Raw genomic sequence first — 22,706 nt, 5'->3', positions numbered from 1 at the left:
CCTCCTTCTCCTCCTCCACCTCCTTCTCCTCCTCTCCTCCTCCTCCTTCTCCTCTCCTCCTCCACCTCCTTCTCCTCCTCCCCTCCTCCTCCTCCTCCTCCTCCTCCTCCTCCTCCTTCTCTCCCTCCTCCTCCTCCTCCTCCTCCTCCTCCTCCTTCTCCTTCTCCTCCTCCTCCTCCTCCTCCTCCTTCTCCTCTCCTCCTCCTTCTCCTCCTCCTCCTTCTCCTCCTCCACCTCCTTCTCCTCCTCCTCCTTCTCCTCTCCTCCTCCACCTCCTCCTCCTCCTCCTCCTCCTTCTCTCCCTCTCCTCCTCCTCCTCCTCCTCCTCCTCCTCCTCCTCCTCCTTCTCCTCCTCCTCCTCCTCCTCTCCTCCTCCTCCTCCTCCTCCTCCTTCTCCTTCTCCTCCTTCTCCTCCTCCTCCTCCTCCTCCTCCTCCTTTTCCCCCTCTTCCTCCGCATCCTCTTCTTTAGAATCATGTGCCTTTTATGAATCCAACTATCCAAAGTAAAGATGACTTAGGCTCTTTCTTTCCTCCTTTCCCGCCCCCACTATACTGTGTTCTAGACACTTCTCTGTTTTTCAGTTCCTTTGCAGGTACTAAGAATCTGAGGATATAGTTGCTAGTAAAACCAAGACTCATGATCAAATCTCTACAAGGATTCTTCAAGAAGACTTGTTCTTGGGGTCAATGCAGCTGGGTTCAGTTGAATCTCTACGAGGATTCTTCAAGAAGACCTGCAGAAGCAAAGTTCGGGATTTTTTCCTCTGACTAGCTGTGCTTCCCCTTCTCCCATCAAGATGGGCAAAGCAGCAGCCACCAGAGAGTTAGGAAGTTTCCCATCAACCTGTCACTCATATTTACACACACATACAATGGTGGTTTTTAACCAAGCTATGTTAAACCCAGAGAACAAGTCCACAAGCTCTAAAGCAAAAATCAATAAGGGGAAAATGAGAATTCTTTGAATCATCTTTTCTAAAGAAGCTGCCCTGTTGATTTCTTCTTGACTTCAGCCCAGTGTTTCTCAGCAAGTCCAGTGCTCTTGATCTTGTGAAACCAGCATACCTAACCCCAAATTCTGTTAAAAGAAACTGATCCTAGAACATGAAGTAATTATAAATTATAAAGTTGAGATGAGACATGGAAAGTCTCTTGGTTTTTAGTCAAGCTGCTTTCCCTCTCTTCAAAAAAAATATATATCAGTGCAACATGTCTTTTAATATTAGACAAGCATCTAAATGTTTATACATCATTGTATAGGTGAGAGAGACACCACGGGGAACTGAGAACATGTCCACAGACCCCCAAAGAACCTGAAACTTGAGTATAAAATGAGGCAGGCTGCCCTGATTTCTCAGCGTGTGTAAGACCCAGGAGCTGGGCATGGTGGTGCACACTTGTAAATTCAGTACTTGGGAAGTGAGACACAAAGATCACAGGCTCAAAACCAGACTCAGCAACTTAGCAAAGACTCTCAGCATCTTAACAAGACTCTCAACAACTTAGCAAGACCCTGTTTCAAAATAAAGAATAAAAAGAAAGTAGGATGCCACTGGGTTCAATCACAAGTACCAAAAACAAAAGATAAGGCCCAGGAATCAGGATGCCTGCTCAGCTTGTGGCCGGGTGGCTCACTGTTTTGAAGCCGGGACAGCCCCCACAAAGTACCATTCCCTGGGGCAGCCCTGCCAGGGCACAGCATCATTTCCTGGAGAGAGACAAATTGCCAGTCATACAGTCAGATCTCACCTTAGAAGTAGACAAAACACTCTAACACAAATACCTTAGGCTGAGTAACTTAAAAGCAACAGACATGTGTTCCTCACAAGTCTGAAGGCTACAACGTTCAAGGTTAAGGTAAAGGAGGATCTAGTGTTCAGGAAGGGCTTGCTTTCCTCCCAGATGGTACCTTTGGTCTCGGCATGGGTGTGAGTTGGAAAAGAATTTCCCAAGACTAAGGGTAGCGCTGCAGACAGTTGATTTGGGAAAGCAAGAGATAACACATTCGAGGGAGAAGGCAGGCGTCTCCAGAGTGAGAGACGTTTGGGGGCTTGTGACTCCTAGGTGGATAGGAGGAGGTACAAGAGGATGATATTAGTCCTGTAATCATAAGATGATTCAAGGTGTTTGGGTCATCGCCCAGGTCCTAACGGGCCCTTCAAGGACATGTCGGACTCTGTTATTCTGACCGGGATGCTCCTGGGCTTGTGATCAGTCATCTTCCTGGGGTTGCAACATGGCAGGCGGGGCTCACTGGGATATGCGGTCAGAACTTTCATTTTGGAGCCTCTGAAATCTCCCCTTGACCACCTCCCACAGTTAAACAAGGCACCACACCTTCCCCTGTGTGGAAGGGACACGAGGGCCAAAAGAAGCAGATAAAACCCCTTGATCTCTTTTACTTCTGTTTTGTTATGTTTTAGTTTGGGGGTTTTGTTTTGTTTTGTTGCATACTAGGGATAGAACCCAAGGGCATTCTAACTCTGAGCTACACCCCCAACCCTATTTTTTATTCTTTATTTTGAAACAGAGTCTCACTAAGTCACAAAGGGCCTCACTATGTAGCTGAGGCTGGCTGCAAACCTGCGATCCTCCTATCTCGGCCTCCCGGGTACTGGTATGACACACCCATCTCTTGATCCTTTTAGAAAGCCACTAATGTCACTCATAAGAGCTGAGCCCTCGTGACTCAGGCACTTCCTAAAGACCCTATCTCTTAGCACCTCCTGTACTGGAGATTCAGTTCCAACATGTGAATTTTGGAGGGACACATTCAGTCCTTAGCAGAGATGGGAGGAAGGGCCCTGAGGATGGAGCCCTCCTGCGTCACCACCGGCAGGCTCCCTGCTCATCGTCAGAGCCTGCACCTATTATTTTGGACCTTTCCCCCCTTCCTTGGTACCACTGGGCTCAGCCTTCCTCCTCTCTCTCTGCTCAGTCCTCTCCCCCTCTTGCTCGTCACATTCCACACACATGGCTTTATAAAATTCTTGGTCTTATTATATCACCAGGTGAGAGGAATCAGATTTGTGTAGAGTTGGTGCAAGCCAAAGAAAAGTAGGGTTGGCCAATGAAGGGCCCTTTGAGGGAAGGAGAAGAAACTGATGTCCATCGGGCCTGGCTCAGGGAGCTTCTGATCTTCACAACACCCGTAGGCAAGAGATAGCTCTGTTCCCCTCCAGAGCTGAGGAAACAGCCGCCCTGAGGTCAATAGACTAGCCTAATGACATTCACATGGCGGCACATTGTCTGATTGGGTTTCATGGGACATGGAGGACCTCCATGTTGGTTCCCTGGACTCTCTGGAGACCTGGCCTCTTCCACTTTATCTCTTCTGGGGTTGGCCTCAGACTTCCCTCTGGGTTCTCTTCCACCAGCCCTTGCTTTCTCCAGTCTGAGACCAAGCTGCCTGAAGGTGCAAGTCCCCTCCCTGCCTGACTGCGGCCTCAGCCTGAACCTGTGGCTCCCAGTAAACTTCTGTCTCATAAGTCCCATCCTTGGTGCCCCCTGGGAACTCTCCTTTCAGCTTCTCACACTGAGCATCTTCTCCTGAATTGCCCTTTCTCCTTCTCCTCCTCCTCTTTCTCCCCCTCTCCCTTTCCCTCTCCTTCTCCTTCTCCTTCTCCTTCTCCTCCTCCTCCTCTTCCTCCTCCTCCTCCTCTTCCTTCCCCTCTCGTCCCCCTCTCCTTCTCCCTCTCCTTCTCCTTCTTCTTCTTCTCCAAGCTACACCCCCAGCCCTTTTTACTTTTTTTTGAAACAGGGTCTCACTAGGTTGCTGAGGCTGTTCTCAAACCTGCGATCCTCCTGTCTGAGCCTTCAAAGTCCTGGGACTCTGGGCGCACAATGGCTGTTTTCCTACAGCATTCCTTGAAACCCCGTGTTATTGAACAACTAAACGAGTCTCTGAGGGTGAGGCTAGAGCACCACCATTTCTGTAAAGCTTCCCCCAGGAGATGCTCCGGTGCAGAGCAGGGGGGGAGCCACGCCTGAGTGCCCCTCGCCTGTCCCGCCACAGCAACTTCGGGGAGTGAGATATTTTGCAACAGGGAGGGAACACCGAGTTCCACTTTTCTGTTTACCTTTTTTGGCTCCAAATCCTGCCCGCCCTTCAGGTCCGATAACACCTTCTTATTCACCAGGAAGAATGCTGGAGGCGCTGCATGGTGGGTGCAGGGAATCAGGCTAGAGAGCAGGTAGACGCTCTTGTTATCAGCTGATAAGCCTGTGCCCCTTGATCAGAATATCAAATAAGAGGCAGGGTGGCAAAAAAGAGAACCCGACCTGTTTCAGGCAGTTTCTGTGTTTGCCTATCCATGGAGAAGGATTAGGATCCCAGGTGGTAGAATCTTTCAGTTGCAAGGGAAATTCTGAGCACCACCGTGCGGCCCCAGAGTCATTACTAATCATAGCGGGATTCTGGCAAGAAGCAGTGGGGCGCGTTTCCCCTACCTCCTGCCCCCTGCCCCATCACATCCCCATTCCCAGAAGACACCTTCAAGGGGGTCTCTAAAGCGGGGAAGACCTTGGTCCAGCCCTCACAGCCCAAACTTCTGATGGTACCTCACAAGATACAGAAATGTGTCTTTTATAAGCTAGAAGGAAGTTCTAAAAATAAAGAGCTAGGGGCCATAGTGGATCCCTGATTCCAAACAGGATCCAGGATTGGGTGTCCGGAGGTAGAAACAGAGAAGGTAAGCCATGAGGGCTTCTCCTGAAAGCTGAGCAGGAGAGGCAAGGCAGCATCTGGGAGCCTGAGGCTGAGCGGAGCAAACAGGCCCGGGTTCCTGTCCCCAGCATCCCTGTGCCACCTCCCACCTGCCAGAATCCTCATCACTTCTCATCCAACAGTGTCAGGAAGCAGGAAAGCCATGTGCCACAGCCACAGCCACAGCAGACCTGTGAGATGTTTGCAGGAAAAAATAATAAGACCATTTCATCAATAAAAAGTCAGTGACCCGGGGGAGTGGTGAGTTGGCCCGGGCCACCCTCCCGCAGCATGCCATTTTGGCATGGGGCTGTAACTATTTTCTGTATTTCTATTTTCTGTATTTTTATCTTTTTAATAAACTTCTTTAAATCTTCCACACACACAAAAAAAGTCATTGACCCATCCTTGCACAAAGTGGAGAGAAGTGTAGTTTTTTGTAAAATGAGGCAAGGAGACCCTTTATCTCCTTGGTTCACTGTCTGTTTGGTTGCTTGTTTACTTGTTTGCTTGCTTTCAGTTATTTTACTCTAACCAGATGAATCACCAAGTGCTTCTCATAAAGGAATTAATTGTTTTGTTCCCTGAATGGCTTCAGGTTTTATTTATTTATTTACTTTTTGGTGGTACTGGGGTTCCTGAAAACCCTTCTACTTCCCGGCTATACTCCCAGACCTACTTTTTATATTTTTATTTGGAAACAGGGTCTCCTAAGCCAGCACAGCTGCCTTCGAACCTGCGCGATCCTCCTGTCTCCGCTTCCCAGGAGCAGGGATTACAAGCATGCGCCACTATGCCCGGCTAGCTTCAGGTTTAAAAAAAAATCACAGAAGGGTGCAGGGGTGCACGCCTATAACCTTAGTAGTTGGGAGGCTGGGACAAGAGAATCGCAGGTTCGCAGCCAGCTTAGCAACCTGGGGAGGCCCTCCCTAACTTAGTGAGATTCTGTTTCAAAATCAGCTTTCAAAAATAGGGCTGGGGCTGGGGGTGCAGCTCAGAGGTAGACTGGTCCTGGGTTCAGTCCCCAGCATCACAAAAATAAAACATTATAGCTAGAACTGTTTTAGAATCCTGAGTCATTTTGAAGTTTGTAAGAGGCCCATGGAAACAAGACAGAGGGAATATCTAAGTTCTTTCTTTTTCTCCAGCGTCCAGTTTTCATCTTCTGAAGGTGAGGACTTCCCCAAAAACATCCTTTATATCACTGTCCTGAATCCCAGGATTGGCATGCAGTTTAACTGAGTGTGTTAAAGAGAAATAGACCACACCACCATGGGCGACTGGCACAAAGCTTTCCTTTTGTGTGCACTCAGCCAAGGTGCCCTCGAGGTTTTAAGAAAGAAGTTTGCGGCTAGGGCTTATGGTGAAAATATAATCTTCTCAGGTTGTAAAAGGCTCGAAGGCAGAGATTATTTTCTCATGAAACTTTATACCTCTTACGGCATCTGGCAAAAGGTATTGCGGAGGATTTCGGCTTTAAAACACTTGATGAATGAATAAATGGATTCATGGAGGAGTGTGAGTATCTTAATTTATGACTCTGAGTCTACACCTGCAGGCGCTGGCTTGAATACACAAAGATAGAAATGAATACACAAGTAGATGCCGTGTGCTTGCATTTATTAAGGAGGAAATGGCCACGGTGTTCGCTCCCAGCATCCTGCAGGGCCAGCAAAGCCACTGGGCAAGGCTCTGAAGACACAGGGGACATGTTACAGCCTTTCTATACTAGCAGTAGGTCACAGGACCACTCGAAGGCTCTCAGGCTTCCCGTGCCACGCTGCAGTCTCCGGTGGTGTAGCATCGGAACATCGGGATCCCAAGAGGCCACCATGATCCATTCTCCCAAGAATGACCATATTCGGGGTCCACGCATTTACTCCACAGATGCAGTTACCAGAAGGACCACATCTCTCGATGGCTCCTTGTAGAATTCTCCTCCTAATAGAGAAGCAAAGTTAAGATCAGAAGTTTCTTAGGGAAAAGAGAATCAGAGAGAAGTGAAGGGCAGCCCGGGGCACAGAAGAGAGGAACTGGACGCTCATCTCCACCCAGGGAGACGCCTGTTGAGAAGGTTGCCGGGGCGTCCACACTGCGGGAGCCACTTAGCAAAGTCTGCAGCATCTACGGCTCCTTTATCAACATCTCTCATTGGCCGCCAGTTCTTGCGTCATGACAGATTGCCTTGTGATGCACACCGTAGATGGAGGGGCTGGCCGCAGCCTCTGTTCTGAGATGAAGATCTTCCCAAGTAGATCAGAGAGTTCCTGCAAGGGCTGCTGGGGGAGATGGGAATATTTGCAGATAACCTCCTGCGATAGAGTATCCCCCAAGATGACTTGGGGAGAGTGCCCCCTTTTTACATTCTTAGCATCTACTGCAGAGAATGACTTTTGTTTTTTTTACCAAGTCTCCAAGTTTGGAGAGCACATTCTGTTAGGCACTTAAAGATTCCTATACCAGAACTCCACCTGTTTTCTCAGGATAAGGTCCCTCAAAGCAGCGGGCTGTGTTTGGGGAAGTGATGGTTTTTAGATGGTGCTGTGTCCGGAACCCCCAGTTCTGCCTTTTCATTGGTGTGTGTCCATGGCAAGTGACTTCACCTCTGAGTCTTGGGTTCTTCAACTATAAAAACAGAAATACTATCATGATCTGCAATCCACGATGTTTTAAAATATGGGTTGAATTTTTTAATGTCTAAAAAACCCTGAATAAGCCGGGCGTGGTGGCGCACGCTTGTAATCCCCGTGCTTGGGAGGCTGAGACAGGTCTGGGCATTATTATCTGGATTCACTGAGGGTAGGAATGAGACATCCTTTGTGTGTTCCCTACACCCCTCTTTTTGTTTTGTTTGTTTGAGGGTTTTTTTTTTTCTTTTTGCAATACTAAATATTGACTCTAGGGGCATTTTACCTCCAAGCCACACCCCTAACCCTTTTTATTTTTTACTTTGAAACAGGGTCTCACTAAGTTGCTGAGGCTGGCCTCAACCATGTCAGTCAGCACTCTCTCCCTCCCTCTTGAATTTCTCCTGTTATACAGTAGTTTCTCCCCACCTGATGAAAACCATAGATTCCCAGGACCATGCATTACACCTCTAGCCCCTGGAAAGTGACTGGCTTCATGTCCACTGTGCGCAAAGCACAGACATCCTACATCAAGGTCTCTCCGCCCAGTTTGAGCCAGGTGCCCATGCTGGATTAACGTACTGTGATCGAGGGACAAGCTATAAGATCGTGACTAGAAACACTAGAGCCAATAGTGCTACTCAGAGTAGATCCTGCGGACCACACTGGCCCACAAACCATGTGTTATCCATCTGAACACTTCTGCTACCAGAATTGAGAACAAACATTTCTAAACTTTTACCATTTGGGATTTCTGTGACACCCAAGCACATGATTGTATATTTCGCCAAGAGCATCAATGTGTGACACATTTTGAAGTTAACAGAACTAACGTAAGATGGTGCCCTATTTTTATGCAGCTCCTTTGGGAAGTGTGTGCTTAAGAAAGAGAGGGGATGCTAAAGGGATAAAGCAGCTAGTGTCCAGCACAACATATATCTACCACGTCTGCCATTCAGCTCACCCACACTGACCCGCACTAGGGCACTGGCCTCTGGGAGATCCCAGGACTAGCTCGTCTTCCTCATGATGGGTGTGTGTAGTGAGCCTCTTTCAGCACATTTGCAGAAGCTCCATGTGAGTAGAATCCAGGTCTGGCCGGTTAACTCCGTCTTCCCCAATGGTGGGAACTCAGTAAATAACTGTTGTCATGAGTCACTGCACTTATTTATATTTTTTTATTTTTATGTGGATCATACTGAAAATGGCATACATTCAGACAGTGCTTGGTGCCTCCCTGCGCTTCCCCTCCCCCCTTCCAACAATGAATGTACAGGTTGACCATGATACATTCATACTTTTACACATACTCGAATGTAGCTCCTCTGGGTTTTTCTGTTTATTTGTTTGTTTGTTTGTTTGTTTGTTTGTTTTGGGCGGTACTGGGAGTGGAACCCAGAGGCTTTCTACCTCCGGGCTATACTCCCAGACCTTTTTTATATTTTATTTGGAAACAGGGTCTCACTAAGTTGCTGAGAGCCTCACTAAGTAGCTGAGGCTGGCTTCGAACCCGTGCGATCCTCCTGTCTCAGCCTCCCAAGTACTGAAATTCCAGGCATATGCCACCACGTTCCGTGTAATCAATAATTTGACTGCTACTTTAAATTTTTGTTGTTGTTTCTTGGTACTGAGGGTGGAACCCAGGGGCTTTTCTACCTCCAGGCTATACTCCCAGACCTATTTTATACTTTATTTAGAAACAGGGTCTCACTAAGTTGCTAAGAGTCTCACTAAGTAGATGAGGCTGGCTTTGAACCTGCATGATCTTCCTGTCTCAGCCTCCCAAGAGCTGGGATTACAAGGGTGTGCCACCACGCCCAGCTATGACTGCTACTTTAGATAGATCATTTTCTCTTCTGGACTCCAGAGTATTGTAATGTTGAAATTGAGTTGGGGGTCACGAATGAGGTAAACACCAGTCAAGTTATCAAAAGCCTCTTTAATCAAACTGGCACCTTCGAATGAGATCTGCCGATGGTGAGGAAAGGGACCGATGACCAAGCAGTAGAGCCACGTGGTCAGCAGAGTCAAACAGCAGAGAGGAAGTATGGATATTTTATGGTGGGGGAGGGTTCAGGGTGGAGCTAGCATAGGAATGCCGATTCTCTCCAACATCTGTAGTCTCGCGACCTCTGGAGTCTGCCTCACGATGTCTGGAGTCTCGCGACACCTGGAGTCTCGCGACATCTCCACTTCTGGCTACCAGGGTTCAGCCTCCTATCCCTGCTGCGGTCCCGTGGAGGAAAGGAGGGACCCAACCTATCAAGTATCAAGTTTGAAAATGAGGAAACTAAAGAATAGATAAATTCTGATAAATAGATCAATTCTGAGGGTCTTCCCAATTCTGACCATCTATGAGTTCCTCATTCAGCAGACATCTGTGTTGCCTGCTTTCCCAGAGACTCATACGCGATGCACTCCACCTCTCCCATGAGTCCACGTCTTTCGATGGTGAGGACTGCTGCCGCCCAGATGCGCTGGCTATTGTGGCTGCTGTTTTATCAACCTAGAGCCTGATCACTTGCGTCCAGGTGAAGTCATCTGTCTGCTGTGTCTTTCTCCTTGCCCCACAGCCATGCTGCAGGCGGTGCGAGCCTTAATGATTGTGGGCATCGTCCTGGGTGTCCTGGGCGTCCTGGTGGCCATCTTTGCCCTGAAATGCATTCGCATTGGCAGCATGGATGACTCCGCCAAGGCCAAGATGACGCTGACGTCTGGGATCGTGTTCATTATTTCTGGTAAGCATGGATTCCCACTCTCAAACGCACTTGTAGGAACATGGAAGCAAAATCATTCTGGGAGCGAAAGCACTGCTCCTCCGTACTGTTCACAGGGATTCTCTCCATCCTACTCACTGGGTGTGGAGGCCTTGTTACCCTCTATGGAACCATTGTGAGCGTTCAGGAGCCTGCCTTCGTTGGCTTTTCATTGCTATAACAAATACCTTGAGAAAAACAACTTAGAAGAGGAAAGATTTATCGTGGCTCACAGTTTCAGACCACGGTCAGCTGGCAGCATCACTCTGGGCCTGAGCGAAGACCGAATATCATGGTGGGAAGGTATGGCAGAGCAAAGCTTTTCAGCTCATGGCAGCCAGGAAGCAGACACCGGAGACCGTGATAGGGCTGGAGTCAAGATATACCCTTCAGGGCATGCCCCCAAGACCTATTTCCTAGGTTCCACAGCTCCCACTAACATCATCAAATTATGATCCCTCGTGGGTTCAAATGTTGATAATGATTGCCCTTCCCAAAGTCCCAGCTCTGAATCCTGCTACCTTTGGGGCCAAGCCTGCAATACATGGGCCTCAGGAAACGTTCCAGATGCAGACCATACTAGTCCTGTTTAGCTGCCACTCTAACCCCAGAATCAGGGGCTTGACCCTCAGGTATTCACGTGATGGGATCCCTAAAATCCATCTTGTTGGTGAGACTCTCAAAAGCGATTTGTTGTTGTTGGTGGTGGTGGTGGTGGTGGTGGTGGTGGTGGTCTGGGGATGGAACCCAGGGGCACTCTACCTCCGAGCTACACCCCCTGCCCTGCTTTTTGTCTTTTATTTTGAAACAGAGTCTCACTGAGTTGCAAAGGGCCTCACTAAGTAGCCGAGGCTGGCCACGAATCACATTCCTCCTGTCTCAGCCTCCTGAATACCGGGATCTGGGATTACAAGCGTGCGCCACCATGCCCAGCTCTCAAAAGTGATTTTAAAGGAAGAGCTCTTGCCAGGCGTGGTGGCGCATGCTTGTAATTCCAGCATGTGGGAGGCTGAGACAGGAGGATCCAGGTTCTTGGTCAGCCTCTACTTAGTAAAGCCCTTTGCAACTCAGTGAGACCGTTTTGAAATAAAGAATAAAAAATAGGGCTTGGGGCATAGCTCAGAGGTAGAATTCCCCTGGGTTCCATACCCAGTACTGAGAGAGAGAGAGAGAGAGAGAGAGAGAGAGAGAGAGAGAGAGAGAGAGATGGATGGAGAGAGAGGAGAGAGAGAGAGAGAGAGATGGAGAGAGAGAGACGGAAAGAGATGGAGAGAGAGAGAGAGATGGAGAGAGAGACAGAGAGAGAGAGACTGAGAGAGAGAGAGATGGAGAGAGAGAGACGGAGAGAGAGATGGAGAGAGAGATGAAGAGAGAGATGGAGAGAAAGAGAGAGAGAGATGGAGAGAGAGAGATTGATTCTGCAGCCTGCCCATCTAAACTCATTTGAGCATAAGCGACCTCAGAAACACCGTGATCTCTTCCAGCAGACCCGGAGCTCTCTTGTTCTTTGCCCACAGGTATCTGCGCCATTATTGGAGTGTCCGTGTTTGCCAACATGCTGGTCACCAACTTCTGGATGACCTCCGCTAACATGTACAGCGGCCTGGGCGGCATGGTTCAGACCGTGCAGACCAGGTAACTTCCTCATCTGTCTCTCCGTAGTCCGTGGCAAACGTTGCCGTAAGAATCTGATTAAACACATGGGCCTAATAGGACTGTCAGTGCCAGAAATAGCAAAAACTTATCAGAGGCCACCACGCTATCTCGTAAATCAACACTGATCTGCAAATTCATAAACTTCGTTTGGGTGAAATATCCTTGGTGATATGACTTGAGGCTGAGCCGACATCTGCATTGAAATACAGTGACAGCTCACAGTCTTTATCTAAGGCACTTACACAGGCCCCATTGTGGCGGCGATGAAACGGGCACTATTAACCCGAGCATGTAAATGCACATCAACTCACATCTACAGTCCTTAATGAGAAAGAACCCGGCCAGGCGCAGGCGAGCGCTTGAATAGAAATGAGCGACGTGCCGCGCAGGCGAGGAAAGCGAGGCTTCTTCTTTGCACAGCTGCCTCTCTCTCATTCACTCATTCATTCACTCACTCATTCATTCATCCATTCTTCAAATATGCTGAGCACCTGCCGTGGACCCAGAAGTGGCCACAGTGATGAAGATACAGGCAAAATCCCCACTCTTTTTTTTTTTTTATTGATGCATTGTAGTCCTACATCTTGATGGGATAAAAGGTGGCGGAGACATACATGCACACATCACCCAATAGCCCTGACCTGATCCCCACCCCATTCCCTCCCCCTCCCTCTGGGGTACCAGTATTTATGCAGGAAGGGGAGAATGGTTAGGAAGTGGGGAAACCAGGAAAGCCATCGTGAGTGTGGTTTCAGGTGGGTCTCAGAGTCCCCTGGGCCTCAGGGGAGCGGTGCCGTGTGAATTCGGCCTCAGGGTAGCCTGTACTCCAAACTATAGCGCTGGGTGTCCATGTGTCATGGCCCCCACGCGTGCGCAAAGTGGCTCCAGGAGTTGGACCAAAGGCCAATGTCCACGGGGAATCGCAGGGACCAGCAGGCAAAGGGAAAAAACAATACCCAAGCTGCAAAGAAACACCCAGAAAGTGTGATAGGGAAGAAGGACCATTAGTGCCCATGCAAAACAATTTCACAACACACGTGTGCAGCCATTGCACACTCACACATCTGCTTCACCAGGTGTTCATGTTTCACAAATCCCATCACACAGGCAGCCTTCTCTGCAGCTGAAAGGCGTCTCTCCTTCTAGCTAGGAATCACGTTCTCCAGTTTTTCCCAGTCTCCACTCCTCTCAAATGGTCCAGCTCCAAGGCCATTGATCATCATGCTCTTGGGCTTTCTCGCCATATATTAGAATCAAGGGAATGCATCAAGACTTTAGTAGATGGGCCCTTGGGGGACATTCAACACGCAAACCAGAGTTATGGTTAATTTATCCATAATAAGGGTGACCTGAGGTAAGGTCTGATGACTGTTTCGTGGCCCACTGTGAGAGCTCAAGGAACCGTGCCTTCAGAAATAATCATTTCAGACTGACTCCACATCTTTCAAACTCCTCTTGCCAAAGCTTCCAGTCTCGTTTTTTGCCAGTGGAAAAGAAGGGGTATCCCAAAATGGGGGCAGAGGGGAGGGGCGTGGCCAGGAGCCGTGGGCGGGGCCCGAGAGCTGCGTCAGCTCCCTTCACCGCTGGGTCTCTCCCACCCAGGTACACCTTCGGCTCGGCGCTGTTCGTGGGCTGGGTGGCTGGCGGCCTCACACTGGTCGGGGGCGTGATGATGTGCATCGCCTGCCGGGGGCTGACACCTGATAACACCAAGTGAGTCTGCCCATCCGGGCGCAGTAAGGCACTTTGTTGTTCACCGTCCACTTTAATGCGTCTTTTATAGCCGGGGTGATGAGTCCGGGTATTTAGACAAACTTCAACAAGGCACTGAATGTTCTCTTTAATGTTCTGTTCCAACAGAAAAGGACAGAAAGATCGCAATCAGGAAAAATTTAGGAACGGTACTCTTTGAAGTAGGGGGCTGTTCCTCTAGGCTCCATCTAGCTCCAGCATTCTGTAACTCAGTAGTCCTCCACTGGGTGAGACCTTGTGCCACCACCCCTCCCAGGAGACTTAGCAGCATATGAAGGCATTTTTGATTGTTAAAACTTTGGTGAGAGGCTGGGAGAAACGAGACTGGACTATAGTGAGCGTCGCCCAGGGTAGACATCCCACACGGGATGGCCCCTCACAACTGAGAACATCTAATTCCGAAATGTCAGTAGCACTACTATTGAGTAGCCCTGCAATCACTCCACAGAGGACCCGGAGCTGGTAGGGCTGGATTCCAGTATGGTTCTACTGCTAACTAAGCCTGTAATCTCCAGCAGATCCTCTGTCCTCTCTGAGCCCCTTAGTCCATTTAGCTGCTATAACAAAATACTGCAGGACAGTTTTTTTTTATAAATAATAAAAATGCATTTCTCATGGTCTGGAGGCTGGGAAGTCCAAGCTCAAGTCAGCAGCAGATCTGGTGTCTGGTTAGGACCCAGTCTCCACTTCCAAGATGGCGCCTTGGTGCTGCATGCTTAAAGGGCACGAAAGCTGTGTCCTCACGTGGAAAAAGAGATGTGAGAGCAAGAGAGAGCTCCTTCAACCTCGATTTCTTTTATGGGGCACTAATCCCTCATGATGTAATTACTTCCCAGAAGGCCCCACCTCTTAATACGCCCCCTCAGTGTTGACTAGGTTTCGATGGGAATTTTGAAGGGTACGTTTGCAAACCATAGCAGCCTGGGTTACCTTCTCCCACGAAATAAGCAAATTAGAGGAAATGGGTTGCACATAGGTACCATCCAGCTCACAAATTCTATGGTTCTTTGGAAGAACAGTGTTCTCCTGGACATTTTTTCTTTGGTTCACCTTCATTCTTATTGGTTAACAGAGAAAACTTACCAGTCACTAATTACTAGCTCTGTGAGGCTTTAATATAAAAAGCAAGCAATTCCCACTGAAGAAGCAAAAATACTAATGTCGCAAACAGTAAGGTGAGCCAAGCATCTTAGTTGGCCCAAGATGACTGGACACTGGACTTGTCAATGCTGATGCTGAGATATTCTAGGGTAAAAGGGGAGGTTGGTCCTCCTACTAAAGACATCTGTGGTTATGGGATTTTTCTTTTCATTTCAGCTACAAAGCTGTGTCTTATCATGCCTCGGGCCACAGTGTGGGCTACAAGCCTGGAGGCTTCAAGGCCAGCACTGGTTTTGGGTCCAACACCAAGACTAAAAAGATATACGACGGGGGTGCCCGCACAGAGGATGACGTGCAATCTCATCCCTCCAAGTACGACTACGTGTAATGCTCCAAGACCCCTCGGCATGGACAGAAGAAACCCTTCTCCAAAGAGAGCTCACCCCAAAACAAGGACATTCCATCTTGATTCTTTATTGCTTTTGACTCCGAGTTAGAAGTTGGTAAAGCCTTGATTTCATCTGTCATGAGGCCAGATGGTTCGGCTACATGTCTCTAAATATCCCTTCGCCAAACAGTTGAGTTATCATTTATAAATGAGAAGTCATATAGCTCACGTTCTCCAATCCTCTGTTTTTAGCATAACTTTGCTAATCTGCTGATAGAATGTGGTTTGACCTCCTATCTGACACTTTGATGATTTAGACAGACTATCCTCCTTCTGTTCAATAAACACATTGATGATCTATTTCCCAGCTTGTCCCCGAGGAGAATTTTAGAAGGAAAATAAGAGTAGATCCAAAGGCATTATTTTCTGCTGTTGAATTATTGCCTCGTCCGTCCCCAACTTGACAAGTAACACACATGTTAACTGGAGAGCAAACAACAGGGGAAAGCAGTTTTAATCCCTCTAGCCCATTGTCTAGAATAAGAGTTTTCTTACACTTTGATCTTAATACTGGATCAAAATTAATTTCTGCTTGAGGCAACCAAAATGGTTTGCTTCTGTCCACATCCACAAGCTCCAGCAAGACCATCCCAGAGATTTCCTGAGCTCTACCCTGGAGGTCTTTGTTCTATGGCAAGTCAGAAACTATCCCTAAAGGAATAAGAAAAGGATATTTTGAAATCTAAGTTCTAAGTATCGTGAGAATAACTGATGTAATAGCAAAATAATACTCTCTCTCTCTCTCTCTCTCTCTCTCTCTCTCTCTCTCTCTCTCTTCTCTTTCTGTGAATGAGCCTCACCCTTGTACATAGATAAGAAGAAAATGGAAAAAAATCGTCTTTGACATTTTCTTGATTGTACTTTCTAAGGTCACATTTGTAAGTCCAAATTCCATGAAAAACTCAGCAATTTTAATTCTTTCCTGTTGGTATTTTGAAATCTCCATGACTCTGAATATACATCATAATAAGTGATCCTCGTGCAAAAAACAAATAATGAAACACAGCAATTTCTTGGAAGTGAGTTAAAACAAGTTTCCTAAAAAGTCTAATGGTGAGCCTAAATTCATGTTTTGTGTCCAGCCCGGCATGGCCACCGGCCACTGCCACCGGACAGGAGTACGACAGTGTGGTCGGTTTTGTTGCTCTGAGAGCTGTTCCCATCACTAGAGCCACATGCAGTGGCTTGGATGGCAGATGTGCTCACCACACCCCTTCGCTGTGCTTGTACCACTGCCCTTTTGAGAAGAAAATTTCCTTTCCTTCTTGCAGAACACCAACATCCCATCCCACCACCAAAGGCAGGACAGGCTCCCTGGGAAATGGAGGTCAGAGTGGTCTCTAAAAACCGCCAGAACAGAGAGCAACAGCAGTGTAGGAAAAAAATCTGTTAGGCTATATTATTCAGGGGGAAAAAATCCTAACATCAATGGTACATGTGGAAGTGGCCTCCAAGGGGCTTGGTGAATACTCAGAGGGACTTTCAGGCTGGATCAAAGATGTCTGGATTTAGTCTTTACCAAATCGTGGCCCAGGAAATGGTGAGGGGCTGTTGGCACCAAAAGCCAGAGCAGCAAATTCAGAGACCCTCCCCTGGGTTGTAGGAGGCAAATTAGAGACAGGATTCATGGAATTCACTGCTTGAGGAGGGGTAAAGGGTGAGCATATAAGTCAATTTGAGAGGGAAAGAAGAAGGGAGAGTGAGCGACCTAGGGCATTGGAGACTGTTAGGTTCTCGGGCTCTAAATTGAAAGTTGCCCCTTCAAGATGAAGGACAGGGACACAGGAGCTTTTCCCCACCACCAGGAAGTCCCTGGTCAGGTCCGAGGTGAAACTCAGCTGGAGTCTCAGCACATTCTCTATCCAACCCTTATCTTTTTTAAGCCTTTACAGGTCTATTGTACTTTCATTGTTGCTCTCTCTTATTGTGTATGCATTGAGTATTGACCCGCATGTTTTGTTACTTAAATATTAAAAAATACTGTTATCTTCTACTCACATATCTTCTGTTCTTTTTGTTTTCCCGCCTAAGATTCGGGAGGTAGAGGTGAGAAGTCTCAGCACCTCAAGGCTGAATACATCTTCCCAGCAGCAGCTTGGCTGTCTGGGTCTGGATCCAGCCCAGTTAGCAGATCCTGCAAGTTGGGATGTCTTCAAAGAATGGGGGTCTCCAGAGCAACCAAGCGGGAGGCATGGGGTCCATGGACCGGTTTGGCCTATCTGACCCTGAGCGTACCAGCTTCAAGCACCTAATGTCACTGGCCTATCCACACACTAGGGACACAAGAGGCCAAGGCCTGTTCTCTTGCAGCTCTGAGGGGCTGGGCTGACAGCTCTATAGGCGGTGCTCACTGAACCGTCGTCTAGCTATAGAGACAGCGTGAGGGCAGGCAGGAGAGCCCAGCCTCAGCTCCAGGCCATACCACACCCCGGCTGTTAGCTTCAGTACAGCGTTTAACCATTCTGAGAGTCATGGGATAGTGCCAGCAAGGGACATACCCACATGGCAGGCGCTCGGCGAAGACAACGTTCAGATAAACAGGGTATTGGCTTCTGTAACAGGTATATATGAGGCCAGAAATTCAGGCATACTTCTCCTCTGTCGGCTTCATTCACAAGATTGCCCCATAGGGTAGTAGTTCTGGCTGCTCACATTTCCAGACATAAAGCCATGTTTCAGCGAGGGGTTCTAGACCAAAGGAAGCATCTCTTTCCTGTTATCTGTAGGAGAAATAGTTCTACAACCCATTGGACTACTTGAGCCTGATACCTATCCCTAAACTCTTCCTATAGCCAGAGGAAGCTAGCTAGAGGAAGAAGTTGAAACTGAATCCCAATAAAAGCTTTAGAGGTCTAACTTCTGAGGCTCTCTGACCAGTTATCAGAGGATGGGAATGGGGAGGATATCAGGCTACCTGATCCCTCCTGAGCCGCATGAAGCTCTCCGTGTGCGTGCTCTGTAACACGTGTGCACTGGGGGAGGGGTGCCAGAGATTGAACCCAGGGTGTTCTACCTCTGAGCCACATGCCCTGCCCTATTTTAATTTTTTATCTTGCAACAAGATCTCACTAGGTTTCTGGGGGCTCTCTAAGTTGCTGAGGCTCTCCTCAAACCTACAATCCTCCTCTTTCAGCTTCTTAAATACTGGAATTACAGACATGCGATTTCAGTATTCTTGCCCGGCATTTTTAAGGGCCTCCTGTTTAAAGAGAACTGTGGTGTGGTGCCACCCAGAAAGGCAGGGGAAGCCCCAGGACCCCCCAAGTGCACTGCAGAAAAGAGAAAAATGCCTGCCTTCCTGCATTCCTGAGGCTGGGCTTGGGATGGGGCTCATTCCATCTCAGCAGCCCACTGAGCGTAGAGCTTCCCGAGGTGTCGGGGACCCGAGTCGGTCGCCATCGGCACTGAGCGGTTGTTCCCATTCCTTTCTTGTCTCGAGTGCAGCCGGACGTGACCTTCTCACTCTGGTCTCGGGTTTTGGGCCAGGGCAGGCTTTCCCTGTGATCAAAGCCGCCGCCCTTCGCCCTTGTTGACCATAAGATCTTATTTGTTTTGTTCAACAGGCCAACTTGAACTTCCCCCGAAGAATTTTTTGAAAGGTAAAATATCAAACATACTAAGCATGAAGGACCTTGCCACCCACACTTCTTGTGCAAAGAGGAGGGGGTTACCATGGCAACGCCTCTTGGAAGGAGGATGGCGTCGGCCAGATGGGCGAATAAAATACCACAACGGGGCACAGCCTGCCCCGCCAGCAGTTGGGCCCCTGATGGTGCTGGGAGTATTTGCAAAAGTCTTAGGAGTTAAGTCATCATCTATAAAGTGGGAGGAAAAAAAGATGGCCAAAGGCCAACAGATATGTTGAGGGTCAGGGAGAATGTAGGTGAAGGTACTTTGAAAGTCAGCAGTGAGTGATGTGTCTCTGTCTACTCGTGCAGGCTGCCAGAGCCCTCCCACTAGTAGCTTTGGTGCAGAGACACTGGACCCCACTGGCGCAATGCAGCCTATTGGGTAGAAGGAACCCGACAGGAAGTTCACTGGAGTTCATCTGGCACTGAATAACCCTCGTGGCCTCTTTGGTGACATATGCCAAGGCTACACCTGTTCATTCTCTTTGACCAAGTCATCCTTTAGGAATTCTTAAGAAGAAAGCTAAACACAGGGGAGGGGGAATCTGGGGGTGGTGGCACCTGCCTGTAATCCCTGTATTTGGGAGGCTGAGACAGGAAGATCACAGGTTTGAAGCTAGCCGCAGCAACTTAGCGAGGCTCTCAACAACTGGGTGAGATTTTGTTTCAATATTTAGAATTTTAAAAATTCTAAATATTCTGAGAGTATAACTCAGAGATAGAATGCCCCTGGGTCCAATCCCCAGTACTATATCCACACCCAAAATTAATTAATTAATTAATAATAATAATAATAATAATAATAATAAATAGGAGAGTTTTATTATAATAATGGGGGAGGTAAGTTAAACTATGGTATAACATAATAAAATATGGTGCACACCATAAAACTGAAGTTTAGAAAGTCTTCACAATAGGTGTAAAAATCTCATCCTTTAAAAATGGAACCTGAGAATTCATCGTTGTAAACACAACATGATCTAAACCATAGGGAAAGGAAAGAAACTGGCCGAAAATTCCACAAACCAGGGATAGTTCTTGTCTTTCTGTCCTGAGGCTGGGATGAGCTCATCTTTCTTCTGTTCCATTTTTCTAAAGTTTCTACGCTAAGCATGCAACTTTTACGTTTGCGATAACAGCAATCTTTTCAAAACACTCAGTATGTGTAGACTTACCCCATACCCTCTAGGCTCTTGCTTGCTTCTACCAGAGAGGTGGGGCAAGCTCACAGGTCACCTTCCCGACTGCATTTGCAAATAGCAGAAGACACGTGACACAATTCCAGCCAATCAGATGTATGTGGAGGCTGGCCCTGTCCTTGCTCCTCCCTGCCAAGGGGCTGCACCAATCCCAGCCACTCAGAGTGGTTAAGAGCTTGCTGCCGACCTGGGGAGGGGGAGCTCCCAAGCAGGTAGGCCCGGGAGAGAGGTCCTGTCCCGGGAGAGAGGCAACACCATTGCCCAGGTCCTAACCCTGGCGGTTCTGATTTAATTGGTCTGAGTGGGAGCCTGAGCGTCAGAATTTTTCTCCAGCTCCCCAGGCAATGCAGCCAAGGTTGACAACCAAGTTCTAGGACCACAGAAAAAAGAGATCGACTAAGCCACCACCATCCAATGGCTCGGGTTTCTTATTACGTGAAGCCAATAAATCCTACTGTGGCTCTGTCACTGTTAATAGACACAGAGTATATTCCTAACCAAAACAGTCATCCTGTCTCGAAAGGCTGGCCTGCGAATGTGCATATACAAGATAAAAAAGGTAAAATTCTGTAGTTCATGTAGACGTATACATATTTTTTGTCTTCATACCAACTTCCCGCCTTTGAGACTATACCCCGTCAAAGGCCAGATTTATAAACCAAATGTACAATTTTCTTACCCCAAAACCTGTGTGTGTGTGTGTGTGTGTGTGTGTTACTGCAGATTGAACTCAGAGGCATTCTATCTCTGAGCTACACCCCAAGCCCTATTATATTTTTATTTTGAAATAGGGTCTTGCTAAGTTGCTGAAGCTGGCCTTGAACCTGTGATCCTCCTGTCTCTGCCTCCCAAGTACTGAGATTATAGGTGTGCACCCTCATACCCAGCAATTGGCAATTGCTTGCTCTTTTGTTCTTTCTCTTTTTTTTTTTTTTTTTTTTTTTTTTTTTTTTTTTTTTTTTTTGGTGGTACTGGGGTTCCTGGAAGCCCTTCTACCTCCGGGCTACACTCCCAGACCTATTTTATATTTTTGAAACAGGGTCTCTTAAGCCAGCATGGCTGGCTTCGAACCTGCGCGATCCTCCTGTCTCTGCCTCCCCAGCACGGGGATTACAAGCGTGCGCCACCACGCCCGGCTCTCTTTTGTTCTTTCTGTGCTTCCACTTTACTGCCCCACTGTGGCAGAGTCATGAGCTATTGCAAAAGAGTGTCACATTGCATCCTGGCCCAGGTCTCAATATTAATATTGAGACCTGAATATTAATGAAGACCTGGCCACACCTCATTCCTGTAGGATCTTTCTACTCAAGTGTGGCCCATGGATCTGCAGCTTTGGGAAGTCAAAGGACTGTTAGAAACACAGAGCCCTAGTGCTCACCCCGGATGAATTAAAATCAGAACCTTCATTTTAACAAGATCTTTAGATAATTTGTCTGCCCACTAAAATAAGAGAAACTGTTGTAAAAAAAAAAAAAAAAAAAACAGAGTTGACTATATTTAAAACAGTGGGTTCCCCCTCTCACATGTCCCCCTTTTGGTCCTCTTTTTTTGTGTGTGGTACTTGTGGTGGAACCCAGGGGCTTTTCTACCTCCAGGCTACACTCCCAGACCTATTTTATATTTTATTTGGAAACAGGGTCTCACTAAGTTGCTGAGAGCCTCACTAAGTAGCTGAGGCTGGCTTTGAACCTGCGTAATCCTCCTGTCTCAGCCTCCCAAGCACGAGGATTACAAGTGTGCGCCACCACGTCTGGCACTTTGGGTCCTCTTTTGAAATTGACAGTAAAGGTGAGAGAGGAGAGAAGGAAGGGCAAGAGAGAGGCTGGGTTACTCACTAGGGCTAGGGCAAGCAGGAAGCAGGTTCTCCAGAACCTCCTGCCTTATGCAATCATCAAATTATCTCCTCTCTAGGGTGGGGCTGGGACCTGGAGTATTTAGAGTTAGATACAGAACGTCCCCTGAAGAGCTCATGTATGACTGTTCAGAGTTGATGTAAATAAGTTGGGAGGGTTGTAATCGCATCAGCAGATAAACCCATTGTAATGAACGTACCAGGTGGGGTGTGGCTAGAGAAGGTGGGTCTCTGGGACTGTGGCCTTAGAGACTGTGCTTATGTCTCTTGCTTGCTGGCTCTCTTACTTTCCAGATTTCAGACGCAGGAGTGGAGCCCTTGCTCTCATCCTCTCTCTCTGCTTCCTGCTACCATTCTCTGAGCTCTGCAGACCTGGCCTAACATAGACAAAACCCTAGAATCTAAAAAAAAAAAAAAAAAAAAAAAAGTGAGCAAAGAAATCATTCTTCCTCTAAGTTGTGTGGTTAGTTGATTTGGATTATAGCAATGAGACTGTTGACCAAGATGTGAAGCAAATCTCCCACCTCAGTCTCAGCCTTCTCCCATGGCATTACCATTCCAGATGAATAGTCCACCTACTAGCCAGCACAAACAGCCTTCCGTACCAAAAGTAAAATATCATTTTCAAATAAAAGCAACCAGGAGAAATCATTGTTGGCAGATCTGCCCTACAAAAAAAATTGCAAAAGGAAGTTTTCACACCAAAGGGACAAAATGCCAAATGGAAATCAGAATTTTTGGAAGAGATAAAGAGCCATCAAAAGGAGATCTTGTTGAATAGTATTCAACCTACTTGAACAGCTAGATAGAATGAAAGTATCAACGCCTAAGACTTGGAGCCTATCAGGCACCATACTCAGCCTTCTCCCATCCTAGAGGTTCTGAGCATCTGTCCGCATCCCCACACTGCACCACAGAACTGGGAGAAGGGAGCCACAAACAGAGACATACACAATCAACCCTCCATCCCCACAGACTGC

At 47.7% G+C, this 22,706-nt stretch overlaps 1 protein-coding gene across 2 annotated transcripts in view; it reads left to right on the top strand.

Annotated features, from left to right (window-relative positions):
• CLDN18 (claudin 18) overlaps positions 1-14,986 on the top strand; it is a gene marked incomplete at both ends in the record, with an annotated part of 32,082 nt that extends 17,096 nt beyond the window's left edge. For both annotated transcript variants that reach the window (XM_080696185.1, XM_080696184.1), the window contains 4 exons: positions 9,907-10,071; positions 11,607-11,724; positions 13,348-13,458; positions 14,815-14,986. In XM_080696185.1, the coding sequence (XP_080552311.1) occupies positions 9,907-10,071; positions 11,607-11,724; positions 13,348-13,458; positions 14,815-14,986 (566 nt within the window). The remainder of the gene's footprint in view (positions 1-9,906; positions 10,072-11,606; positions 11,725-13,347; positions 13,459-14,814) is intronic.
• Positions 14,987-22,706: the final 7,720 nt, after the last annotated feature.

This window comes from Muscardinus avellanarius, assembly GCF_963383645.1.
Source record: "Muscardinus avellanarius genome assembly, chromosome: 5".
Lineage (NCBI taxonomy): Eukaryota > Metazoa > Chordata > Mammalia > Rodentia > Gliridae > Muscardinus > Muscardinus avellanarius.
This window is presented reverse-complemented; position numbering and strand designations above follow the sequence as displayed.